Source organism: Palaemon carinicauda, chromosome 24, assembly GCF_036898095.1.
Source record: "Palaemon carinicauda isolate YSFRI2023 chromosome 24, ASM3689809v2, whole genome shotgun sequence".
In the NCBI taxonomy this organism is placed as follows: domain Eukaryota; kingdom Metazoa; phylum Arthropoda; class Malacostraca; order Decapoda; family Palaemonidae; genus Palaemon; species Palaemon carinicauda.
In genome coordinates, this window is record NC_090748.1 from 76,059,404 (window position 1) to 76,072,533 (window position 13,130).

The following is a 13,130-nucleotide window of genomic DNA, read 5'->3' on the forward strand; positions in this document are numbered from 1 at the left end:
AGTGTCTTCTGGGTTGTTTAGCATGAGTGTGCTTTCAGTGGGCATATAATGCATTTAGCCATCAGCATATATGAAGATCTCCACTCTGTTTGGGAGGTCTAGAGTGGCAGATTCTCCTAAGTAAGTTGAATAGATATGAGTTAGTATGGCCCCCTGAGTAGTTCCAATTTCCAGGGGGATGAATTCAGAGGTTTTTCCTTAAAAGATGACTCTGGCTTCTCAGACCTGGGTGTAATTTTGAGTCCATGCCAGTAGGTGTCCTTTTACTATTTTCTCTACGAGTATGAAGAGGATTGCTGGGGAGCTGGCTAGCTCAAAAGCTTTCTCGAGGTCAAGGAAGATAACCAAGGCTTTTTTGTCATTGATTGTTGTAAGGACATCGTTTATACATTCATGGGTGCCTATGTCTTCTCTGTAGGGATAAAAGCGAGGATGTAGTGGGCCTATTTTCCACTGTCGTCTGCTGAGTACCATTCGTTCAGCGACTTTCTCGGTGTAGCTAATTAAGACTATGGGTCGGTAGGTGTCTGGTTCTTTGGGTTTTGGGATGGGTTTCCTGTCTTGTTGGTTCCATATTAATGGTCGGAGTCTTTCAGTGTGTGTTTTGTTGATAAAGAGCAAGTACACCAATTTCGCGGAACTTCCCATATTCCTTAGGACACTGTAAGTGATTAGGTCAGCTCCAGGGGCAGTCTCTCTTCTGCCTTTTGCGAGAGCTGTGTTGAGTTCTTTCATGGTTTGTATAGGGGTTGTCGGTGTCATCTGTCATGTTACAAGCTGCTTCAATATTATTATTCCTGATTGCAGCAGGAAGATTTGTGCTTTTGGCTCGGTCAGCAAAGTTTTTAGCAATTCTATTTGCTTCTGCTAATGGGTTTGGGTGGGTGACTCTGGGTGAGCTGTTTTTCCCAGAGATCTTGTTGAACAAGCCTCATATCTTTGCTGGAGATATGTTGTTGATTTTGTGACACCATGTGTACCATTTGTCCAGTTTCACTTCCAGTGTTACTTGTAAGGAATGTTTACTGATTTCAACGAGTAGAGCATGAAGTACGTCAGTTCTGTCTTCTGAAGAGGTTTCTGGTTCAGTTAATTCTTGCGTTCATCTCCTTTCAGGATAGCTATGCTTGAACCTTATAAGACACCTTGCAAACCAGAGTACATATATTTATGAGTGTTCAGATTTAAATTTTTTCATTCGTACAGTAGGGTCCCGAATTATGCGAGAATTTGGTCGATTAATGACCTCGTGTAAATGGAAAATCGCGAATTTCGAAACACACAACTAACAGAAATACTGTAATTCCATTGTGGCCATGGCAACCAGCAATTTGCCTATTCAAATGTGTTTACTACCCATTTCCAATACTTTCTTTGTACTATACTGTATTTCTTTATAATATCAAATTGTTTTTGTAAATAAATAAAACATTTAATATACTTTAAAGTTCTAATAACTTGAAAAATGGTTAAAATTACAACCAGGATAGGTGTAAACACCATATATTTCCCGTTATAACACAACCCAAAATACAGACAAATTTTAATGTTTGTCATATCTATTGTATAATACAACTGGTGAATAGCAAAACCATCACTCTATAGACTAGCTTGTTGTATGATTGAAAATCCAGAATTATCAAAATAAAGGCGATTTTATATCATGCGTTTCCTAAACACGCTAAAAAGCACAATAGAAAACGACAACCAATGTTTTGTTTACGTTTATCTCTGATCACAACGAAGAAACAGACGCATTTATACATCTGTGTTTTTGAATTGACAGCAATTTTACCAAGTATAGATTATATGTTGAATTTGTTATTACCAATGTTCTAATTATTTTTTATTAGAACTTTCAAATAAATGAAATGAATGCCATTTATGAAATGTTTTTCTTTATGATGCCGCCTGAAACGGAAACCTTCCATTTGTTTACGCTCCATCTTCGATCATAATAAACAAACGAATGCATTAAACACACATGATCTAAGTCATAACTAATGATATTACAAACATTTAGTAAACATTATGTTATTACAAATATTTTACTTACCGTATCCATATAAATTCCTAAATTCGTAGCAAAGCTGGAATTTTTTTTTCCTTATGCGTTTAATCCACAATAGCAAACTGCCGCTAATGACAGAGTGATAACTTACGATAATTCTAAACTGTTACGAAAGATAATTGTCCTTTCCATATCCAAAATACTTTTCCTAACTTCAGTTATAAGTCAACTTGTACCCACCTCAATTATGGATCCATATGCAAAAAAAGGTAAAAGAAGAAAGTACTAGGCCTATTTTTAAAGTCACCGAACAATTAGGTTACCGCTATAACGTTCGATGAGAGAGAGAGAGAGAGAGAGAGAGAGAGAGAGAGAGAGAGAGAGAGAGAGAGAGAGAGAGAGAGAGAGAGAGAGAGAGAGATGGTTTTAAAGTACTAAACAATAAATATGATAGGTTATAACACATTGGTGTTTATGTAATATTAACTGTATAGATGGTTTGAATAAGTTAAGAAATGGTGTAAACAATTCTTTGTTATTGTATTCGCGCGGAAGCTAGACATCAGCTGATGTGATCACAGCCAAAAGTAAAACAAAAATAAGTTAGCAATACTCGATTTTTAAAACACACCCGAAATTTAACAACATAAGTACATGTTTTATTATAGCGCAATTGACATTTAAAGAGTAAAAATTTTCTGGAATAGAATGGTGTTTCCTAAAAAATAGTGGTTTGCGGACGAAATCGGTTACCGTATTTTAAGCTATGATTGAAATGGATGTATACACGGTATAATTTTTTCGTTTTGTATTTAATTGACACTTCAAGAAAACCGATTTTAGTTTCTTCATCTATTTGTAAGTATTGTATAACGAGAGAGAGAGAGAGAGAGAGAGAGAGAGAGAGAGAGAGAGAGAGAGAGAGAGAGAGAGAGAGAGAGAGAGAGAGAGAGAGAGATATTATGACGCAGAAGGTTACAGACCTAGAACAGGGGAGGATGAAGGTGGGGGGAGTTATGGGATATGCTGGGTGGACTCGCAGGGGAGACGGTAGGAGACGGGGGAAGGGGGGATTTGGTTGCCAGTGGCTAAAAATAGATTCTGAAAGACGGTAAAGGGAAAAACGAATCCCATCGAATAAACAGAATAAGGAAAGGGAATAAGATCCAGAGGAATAATAGATATAATGGAATGAAAATGACTAGATGGTGTTAGTTGTGATAAGAATAATTTAGATATTTGAAATAAGAGTGTCTGAGGAGGTATAGAAGGAATTCGTGATAAATATAGAGGAATATCAAAGGATACAGTTAGTTTGCATTAAAGGGTTTGTTATCGTTTATCGGCAGTGAATAGCCTAAACTTCGGTAACGAGTCGTCAATATTATGTCATATTTTAAACAGTATACATTTGATTTGCAAACATTGGTTTTGTAGAGTAGACGGTAAAATAAAATCTAGAGAGAGAGAGAGAGAGAGAGAGAGAGAGAGAGAGAGAGAGAGAGAGAGAGAGAGATTTCTGCCATCAAATCTCTCTCTCTCTCTCTCTCTCTCTCTCTCTCTAGATTTTATTTTACCGTCTACTCTACAAAACCAATGTTTGCAAATCAAATGTATACTGTTTAAAATATGACAAAATATTGACGACTCGTTACCGAAGTTTAGGCTATTCACTGCCGATAAACGAACCCAGTCTACTCGTGAAAACCTTGAACGCCCAGAGGGAAAAATAAGGCTTTTAAATATACTGTACTAAACAAAAATAATGCTTTAATATACCATCATTAACACTACCATTACAATTATCGTAAGGTTGGAGAAAGATAAAGATTGCCGAGAACGTAACCACATTTCTGTTTACATTTTGTCAGCTGGACTCGCACAGTCAACAGTTGATTTCATTGTTGATGTGGAATTTTATCCTTAAATAGGCTATTCATTATGAAATTATGTTAATGAAATGTAATGTTAATATTGTTTTGTAACATTTATTATAAATCACCGTATTTAGGGCTACCAATATACTTAAAAAGACTATAGATTTGATACATTTTGTAGTGCTTGACTCGCGAACTTTGAACAGCCTCGTGGATACAGAAAATTTATTTTTGAAAAATAGCGATCGTGGAAATGGGGAATCGTGTAATTCGAACACGCTTAATTCGGGACCCTACTGTATATATGTAAGGAAGAGTGTACAGTAAATGTAAGTTTTGGTTTAAAAGTGTTTCATCAATGTACAAAGGGTTTGTAAGTGTTAAGAAGGGTTAAAAAAAAGCTTAAATTCAAGCAGAAAATAAAAAATGCATGAATAAAGTTTTTTAAAAAATATACTGTATGTTTCTGCATCTTCATGGTTTTTCAGCTGTTGCCGGGGGGGGGGGGGGGGTGTGGAATTAAACACCCACAATAACTGAAGAATTACTCCATATGCAAAAATAAATTTGACATCAATACAGTTTACAATACCCTATTAATCTGCAAGAAATAACAATGTAATACCAATGGATAAGGAGGGAGCCCAACTACATGAATTAACAATACTGTAATGGAAATTAATGTTTCATTTTGCAGTACATACCTGTGGTGGGGCACCTCCCTCAGGCTGCGGTGGGTACATATGGCCTGGTACTCCAGGATATCCCATTGCATACATGGGACCGGGAGCACCCATGGGACCGGGAGCACCCATTCCAGGTCCTTTATTGAAAATTTCTCGTTCACACTCTGCCATGCGATGAAGGGCAAGCTGCCTCTGATATTCCAGGTATTCCTGTTTCTTCTTTCGCATGATCTCCAATTTCTGCATCATTTGCATTTGCCTGTAATGTAGTAGATACCAAGATTTGTCTCATGTATTATGATATTGTTTCTATACTTAAATAAACTTTGTATATAGTACAATATGCACTAAAAAATTGTATGTCTTAGTCTAACCCCTCAGGATAGTATAAACTACATTCTGTATCATGACTAGGGGGGGGGAACTTCTATGAAAGATTAAAGCAAACTCGACTCCTGCTCGGTTGCACGATTTTTAAGACCTGTCTCAAAACAAAAATTTATAAAAGTAATTTGTATTTTTCCTAGCTATATAAACAGAGTCCTTTAAAATAGGGAAATGTCTTCAGCAAAACTAGAAGGCCTGTTTAAATCATTAACAAGGTACTGTGAAATAAGTTTTATTCATGCAGGTCAAGTTTTCAAGTAATTGGCGCAAGATACTTAGCACAAATTTAAGTCCGGCCCATTATAAAACTAACATTCAAAAAGTGGGGTTATCATTTTGCCTCTCAATTATTACCTTTTACCTGAATAATCAGCTTCATTGGCCCTTACGGATAATAATGCTTTTATTTATTTAGTATTATTCTTTTGATTCTTTTATTTTTCTTTCAAAAGAATACATGTAATAATCATTGTCATCATCCGAGTAGCAAAACTGTGTAGGACTATAATTATATTATAACTTAGCGTATATATCACTACAGTAATTGATCAAGTACATCTTTTTCCTTCTTTCATTTCATTTTATTTTTTTTATTAGCAATCAATAGAAGATAACATACAAACTAAATTAGACAATACTTTAATTAAACTCTATTGACAATAATAATTGCAATAGAAATTTCTGATAAAATAGAAAAGTCCAGTTTATTGCTTCCTTCAAGTTCTCACCTTCAGTTGGGTTAGGCAGACTCAGTACCGATGGTGGGCGGATGGCAACTTTGCCATTTTTCAACCATTGAAGAATACTGCTAGACATACTATACCGTTCTTTTAAAACAAATAGACATATTGTTCTGTTCTTTTAAAACAAACAAAAACTTAATTTTGTCCAAAAAAAAAAGTAAGCCAAGTGGTTCTACTTCTTGGAAACACTAAGAATGACATTGAAAAGACGTACAAGCAAATAAATACATAAATACAAGCAAATAAATACATAAATACACCCTAGATTGTAGTTTTCAGATAATGTGTTAGGTGCCAGAGACATGTATTAAAAGTATCCGAGGTGAAGTGTCAGTTAAATCCAATTACTGAAACAGTGGACATGTCAATTTGTTACTGCCAAACAGTCTGCTCTAATTGACATTTACAGTGATACCTCTCGATACAAAAGCTACTGCATACAAAATTTTCATGCTGCAAAAAATGATGAAATTTATCAGGTTCATATTGCGAAAAATGCTTAATGATACGAAACGAGGTACTGTACAAGATTTACCCGCCCGCCAACACTAATTTCAAAATTTGCAGCCGTAAACTCGCCACCATCCTCCTGCGTTTCCAATGCTACTCTCTCTACTCTGATGCTAGTTAACGCCATACAACCCTGCTCTCCTATTGGTCGGCATCCATTCCATCCTGCATTTGCCTAACCTAACAACTCACTGCCATTGCCTACACTCAGATGATTAACCCATTAGGCCTATACTCTGCCTAATATTGTTAATACTTGGTTTCTATTTCAGTAGGTGTTCCTACCTAGAAACACTGTATAACACTCGCTGATGCTGTAGTGTACAGTATATCACTTTGATATAATACTATCACTACAGTAAAGCTTAACTGTACTGTAAGTGTTCCCTGTTTGGAAGAATTGACTCGAAGAAAGCGTAGCCTAAATTTATAATAAACTTTACAATAATTCTGCACTGTACAATATGTATACGGTACAATTTAAGATTAACTATGTGTACTCTTTATATTTCAAACAACGACCACAAACCATTTTCTTACATCGTAGTAACATTCTTGAAACATGGCGCAATTCCCGAACAAAAAACAGCTGTTTAGTTTACGATTTTTCTACTTACACAGTAGTTTGAAATGATTGACTTAACAACAAATAATATGCTCAGCATAATCATATACTGTAGTTGTGTTCAAGTAAAATAAAAATACGAATTAATTTTATTTTTACAGTAAAATCCTTGCTTTCATTCAACTAGGACAGTTTACAAATTCTGCCAAGAGATGACGTAGTGATACGTTTAAATTTTCCAAAATTGTGAACGTCATTAAGTCAAAAATTCTTCTATTTTTATACTTAAATAGAAATAGAGCTCATTTTATAAAATAAAAACATGAATATCTTAGTAATAATTGTTCTTTAAAATAAACTTATTTTACTACACCAACTGATATATCTCTCTCTCTCTCTCGGGTCAAAATTAGAGCACTAGACATCACTGGTGAGCCAGCTGAATGGATCAAAGATTGACTAACAAACAGAAAACCGAGTTTTAATCAATGGAGAAGCTTCAGAGTGGGGAGCTGTTATAAGGGGAGTATCTCAAGGATCCATCCTTAGACCAATGCTATTTCTGATTTACATTAATGGCATAGGTTTAGGATTAACTAGTAGAATGCCCAAAATTGCCAACAATACTAAATTGGGGATAAATGCTGTGAAATCAGAGGACGTAGAATCCTTAAGAGAGGATCAAATGAAGCTAGAATGGTTCAGAAAATGGCAAATAGCTTTCAATTGTAAGAAATGTAAAGTCATGCACATAGGTTACAGTAACCCGCAATCAACTCATTGCTAGGTATTGAAATAGAAAGTGTGGACCATGAGGAAGATCTCAGCACTATTATCAGCAAGGATTTGAAGTTAACCAAACAAAGCATAAAAGCTGAAAAGAGATCACAGAAACTAATAGGCTACATAAAGACACACTTCAAATACAGAAACAGACACTGTACTACAGCTGTACACATCACTAGTAAGACCCCATCTAGAATACGGAGTCCAATTCTGGGCTGCAAGTATTCAGAAGGATATAGATAGACTGGAAGCAGTACAAGCTAGGGTAATCAAACTATTTCCAACACTAAGACAATTATGATATAGACAGAGGATGGAACCTTTGAATTTATTTGATCTACAAACTCGTTGACTAAGGGGAAAGTTTATAGCGGCATTCAAAATTCTTAAAAGAATAACAATGTAGATTACAAAATCTATTCAAGCTTAGCACAAATCAATCCAAAGGTAACAGATACAGGCTGGAATTGAAAAGATACAACACCACTCAATGTGGCAATTTCTTTACATACAAAATAGCAAATACCTGGAATAGACTTCCAGCGGATGTAGTAAACAGTAACGCGGTAAACGAGTTAAAGACTAACTTAGACAAGATCATAAGAACTCTCTAAATGCTTAAACTAAATCGCCCTAACAAAGAGCAAATGGAGTTTGTGGATGGACTAAAAAGTCTTTGAGACATCCAAAATACTTGTAAAGTATTCATATTTCTTTAGACATTAGAAATTCTTTGTAACATTACTCGATGATTCAATAATGGGAATAATAAGATTACTCTGTAATACACAGGAAGGAAATAATTTGGTTTGCCAGCACCTTCCACCATACATATGACACCACGGCGCCCGCTCGTTGTCCCTCTGGGAGGTAAAACTTGCTCTGGGACTTCAGGCCCTGGAGCAGCTTGGAAGCGCTCTGGTTCTTGGGCGCCTCGGCGTGGTTGGCCATGATCCTGTCCACGTGGGCTCTTCCCAACTTAACGTCCCTCGCTAAAGGAAGAGCCAAGGAGGGTTGCTGCTGGACCGGGCCGTCCATTATCCTGTTGAGGCTGGAACGCCATTCATCTTCAGAGGAGAGTTCCGGCACGTCCAGTCTGTGGTGGCTTCTGATGAGGCCTATCACCCTCCGATAGGCCAATACCTCCGCTGTCGACCCCTCTCCATGGTCGTCGAGATCGTCCGATGGGCGCGCTGACACATGTGACGGGGGTACTCCGACAGAGGACCTCGCACATGGGGGAGTGCTGGACCGACGCTCTCGCGGGGGTTCACGTTGAAGGACAGGCATTGCCGTCGGGACGGGGGCCGCTATCCTGGGTCCATCATCTCTTCTGGAGGTTCTCGTATCTGCGGGCCTGCCCGTCGAGGAAAGCTGAGGGCCGCGCCCGTGACGAGCTAGGTGGCCTTTCGGAGGTCAGGACTCGGCTGCCAGACCGAAGGGGCGCCTCTCTCCGCTGGGCGGATGGAGCTGGAACCTTCGCGGTCTTACGCCCGTCAACTGGAACCTGCCATGATGAGTCCCTCCGTCGGGTGCCACTGCTGCCGGAGGAGTATCTATCCGGGAAGCTCATCCTCGGATGCCAACTTGAAGGGCCCGGCGCCTCAGCTAGCTCCAGCAGCCTGTCGCGGTGAACCATCACCCACTCACCGTCCGGGGAGGCCCTTTCCTTCCATCTCCTCTTGGGGGATCCTGGGCGCCGACTCTCGTGGGGCGACCTCGAGCGGGAGCGAGAGCGCGACAACTTCTTGCGGGACTTCTCCCTTCGTCTCCTGAGCTTCCTCAGCGCCTCGTTCTCCGAAGAGCAGGAAAGCTCCTCCACTGAGGAGACCGACGACTTATAGGCCCTCTTCGAAGACCTCGCCTCCCTCCCTGGTGTAGGAGGATTCCTGCGACGCTCCGTGGAACACGACGCCTGCAAAAACACCTCTGGGAAAACGGCCGATGGCGCTGGAGGGGAGCGAGGAGGCTCTCCTGTGGGAGACCAGGTCCCAAAGTCTTCCTCCATCCTCATTGGAGACCTGAAGGGCGTCTTAGGGGGAACCCACGCAGTGGGGTCCGACGGCGGGGAAAGCTCCTTCTCGACATCACCCTCGGCTGCTGAACCGCCTGAAAAACATGCCCAAGAGGCTGGAGAAGAATTAGTAACATTTTTCCCCCACATGGGGTCATCTGAGGAGATGTGACCTGCTAGCACCAGGCCACCGTCTCCCGAAAAAACTCCCGCCCCTCCCTCAGGCCCCTCACTCGCCTGGAACAACGCCACAACACCACTGTCTTGAAGGTCAGACTCTTGGGGAAGGGCCGTGGGCCTCTTTCCCCGCAACGGACTTACCTCGTCCCTTACTCTGGGTAGGGGAGGTTGGAAGAGAAGCTCGGACCGACGAGGCGCCCGGCGAAGCAAGGGAGGAAGGGACGCTCGGCTTCTTAGGAGACTTCTTTCGTCGCCTTCTTTTTGGTACTAAACCGCACCCACTGCACCTCATTCCACGACTCGGACACGTGGCGGAAGGGGAACACACGCTGCCCAAGCACAAGGAACACAAAGAGTGCGGGTCAACTTTGGGTTTCGAGAGGAACTATCCACACGATTAGCCGGCCATAGGCCCAGGACAACGGCGAGGATGCTCCATGATGTAGGAGAAGCACTACGAGACACAAGCACGCACAGGGAAAGCACAAAGAGAAAGCACAATGGGACCACGTGGGTACCGCGTGAGACACAAAGGGTCGGGGACACACAAAGTCACACTGGGATTAGGAGAGCGGCGAGATGATATCACGACGCGACCAGAGAACTTACTGGAGGTCGAGACCTGAGCAGGCATGCTCTCTGACCTGGGGTTAGCCTCAGGGCGAGTATCACTCCGCCTGAGGTTACCCCTCATAGAAAATGGGTTTAGGGTAAACTACACAAAACTATGGTCGGATGGGAGGAGATCCCAGATACTCCTAAGAAAGTAGTTCGAGGTAAGTACTTCGTGTTGGAACAAATATATTTCAAATAAAACAGTAACTGTACTTTTAGATATATCAGAGATGAAATATACAGTATCTAGTGTAGAATAAAATTTACAGTAAGAAGTACTCATAATTACTGATACAGACACACAAAATACCTGTACTTTGTATTTCAATAATGGGAATTGTTAGCCCATTGGAAGGAAATCACTATTGCCCACTCGCTTTCCGCCAGTAATATGACGTCACTAGACATATGAACTCAGATATTAAAACTTAAGGTATTTTTTTATTGAAAATGGATACTGTACTGTATATTATCAATACAAGTAAATACCAACTTATCAAGATATATTAGTTCATATTCACACACAAAAAAATCATGATTTCCAAGGAAAATTTTTCCTATTAGTTGATTATTTCTGACATACTTGTGACGTCATCACAGTGAAAGAAATTGTTGTAAAGAACAGTCATAAGTCACATAGATTGTAAGTTGACGACTACCTGTAGCTTCAATTTTTTACCAAAGCAAATGGATATTCAGTGTACAAGAGCTAAAATGAGCTGGGTGGAGAAAGAGGTAAGTGGCGCGAAGCACACCCAGTGTAAAGGAGCTTGGGCTATTAGAAATCCTCATGCCGCGAGTTTTTATTGTGAATGTGATTTTTTATTTAAAAGGCACGGTTATCTGTGTCGCACGTAAGTGAAATTGTGAAGGGATAACTCACGTAAAATAGGCATGACTCTAGTTTGAACTCACCAGAGGGGTATTACAGTTGATTTCAGTCTATGCACTACCTCGTTGTTCCATTCCGACGAATCGTGCTCCGAGGGGCTAGAGAAAGGCATGGATGAACCCAAGAACCTTCATGACGCCCCGTAGGGAGAAGACCACTCAGGAGAAAAACATAACTCAAGGGTGAGAAAGGTGCTCCCCTTTGAGAATCACTGAAGGATGCTTCAGACTTTGCACTCCTTCTGCTGGCTGAGCTAACTCAAGTTGAGAGAGAGTTTCGTCGTCAGAGCGCTGATGAACAAGACAGTAGTCAAGTTCAGGGTTGGCTGTATTTAGCCTTCCCGACGGAGAGCTTCAAGGAGTGCTGGATCAAAGTTGCTTGTGCACAAGTCCCGAGGGAGCCTGAGCAAGAGGTGAGAGGGTGACAATGTGTACAAGGAGACAGAAACAGGTATGGACACTAGAGACACTGCTGATGCCCATTACCCTCAGAGTCTACGAGAGGAAGACCAAGATCAACCTATACACAAAATGTATGAAAACTATGATAATCTATAAAAAATTGATGCCAATGTAATTTGCATTAGTAATTTATATTGAATGAGGTAAAAAAAATATTGTTTGTTATTCACGATAGTCTTGAGATCAGGTGATCACAACCATAAATAAAAAAAGTAATCATAGTTTGTTAAAATGGAATTGAAATTAAGAAAATGGTATACAAAATGATATTTTCATAATAAAATAAATTTTTGAATATACTTACCCGCTGGTTATATAAAAGAGCTGAAGTCCCTGACGCCAGGGCAGAAAATTCAAATCTCGCGCTATCGAAGATACGCCAGGTGTACCAACCGCACCCTAGCGGTAGAACAGGTGGAACTACACACCAACTCCAGTTCTTCCATGCCTCATAGCCATACCATAGGTAGTCTCTAGAGGGGAGGAGGGAGGGTGTTAAATTTATATAACCAGCGGGTAAGTATATTCAAAAATTTATTTTATTATGAAAATATCATTTTTAAATATAAAACTTACCCGCTGGTTATATAAAAGAGCTGATTGACACCCCTTGGTGGCGGGTCAGAGACAGCTACATACAGAAAATTCACTTAAGGGTTACATACAATAAACTTAAGCAGTTCTCACCTGATAAGGAAGCTGACAGCAATGATACTCTGCCTCATTTCGTCCGCTATCCTTAAGAGATCCAGTAATCCACTCGGGCTGAAAATCTCTAGGAGCTGTCAAACGATACAAACACCTATAACATGACAGGACCTCAACCAATACCCTTGTTCCGGGTGCACTCAAGGAACAAAATGACCACCTAGCCAAATCAAAGATTGCGGAAGACTGACGCCCAATCTCCACAAACAACCATAAAAAACGAGTTCCAAGAGATAGAAAAGGGGTATTAGGAAAAAAGGGAACGTAGTGGTAGATCATTCACCTACTATCGCATTAGCAGCTATAAAAGGACCCAACGTAAAAAGGTCCTCATAGCGAGTCTGAACATTCTTCAAATAATGGGATGCAAAAACAGACTTACTTCTCCAAAATGTTGTATCCATCAGACTTTGCAGAGAACGGTTCTGTTTAAAGGCCACTGAAGTCGCTACCGCTCTGACTTCATGTGTCTTGACTTTGAGGAGCCTCTGATCCGACTCATCACACTGAGCATCGAACAACAATCTAACGAAAAAAGACAAGGCATTCTTGGACATGGGCATCGAGGGTTTCCGAACTGCACACCACAGAGCGTCTGAGTTACCTCTCAGATTCTTAGTTCTGTCCACATAACAACGTAGAGCTCTAACTGGACAGAGAACCCTTTCCAATTCATCGCCAGCCAAATCCGAAAG

General features: G+C 40.2%; 1 protein-coding gene across 3 annotated transcripts in view; it reads right to left on the reverse strand.

The window, feature by feature from the left end:
* Hrs (Hepatocyte growth factor regulated tyrosine kinase substrate) overlaps window positions 1-13,130 on the reverse strand; it is a 246,485-nt gene that overhangs the window by 11,645 nt on the left and 221,710 nt on the right. For all 3 annotated transcript variants that reach the window (XM_068348200.1, XM_068348201.1, XM_068348202.1), the window contains one exon: window positions 4,593-4,833. In XM_068348200.1, the coding sequence (XP_068204301.1) occupies window positions 4,593-4,833 (241 nt within the window). The remainder of the gene's footprint in view (window positions 1-4,592; window positions 4,834-13,130) is intronic.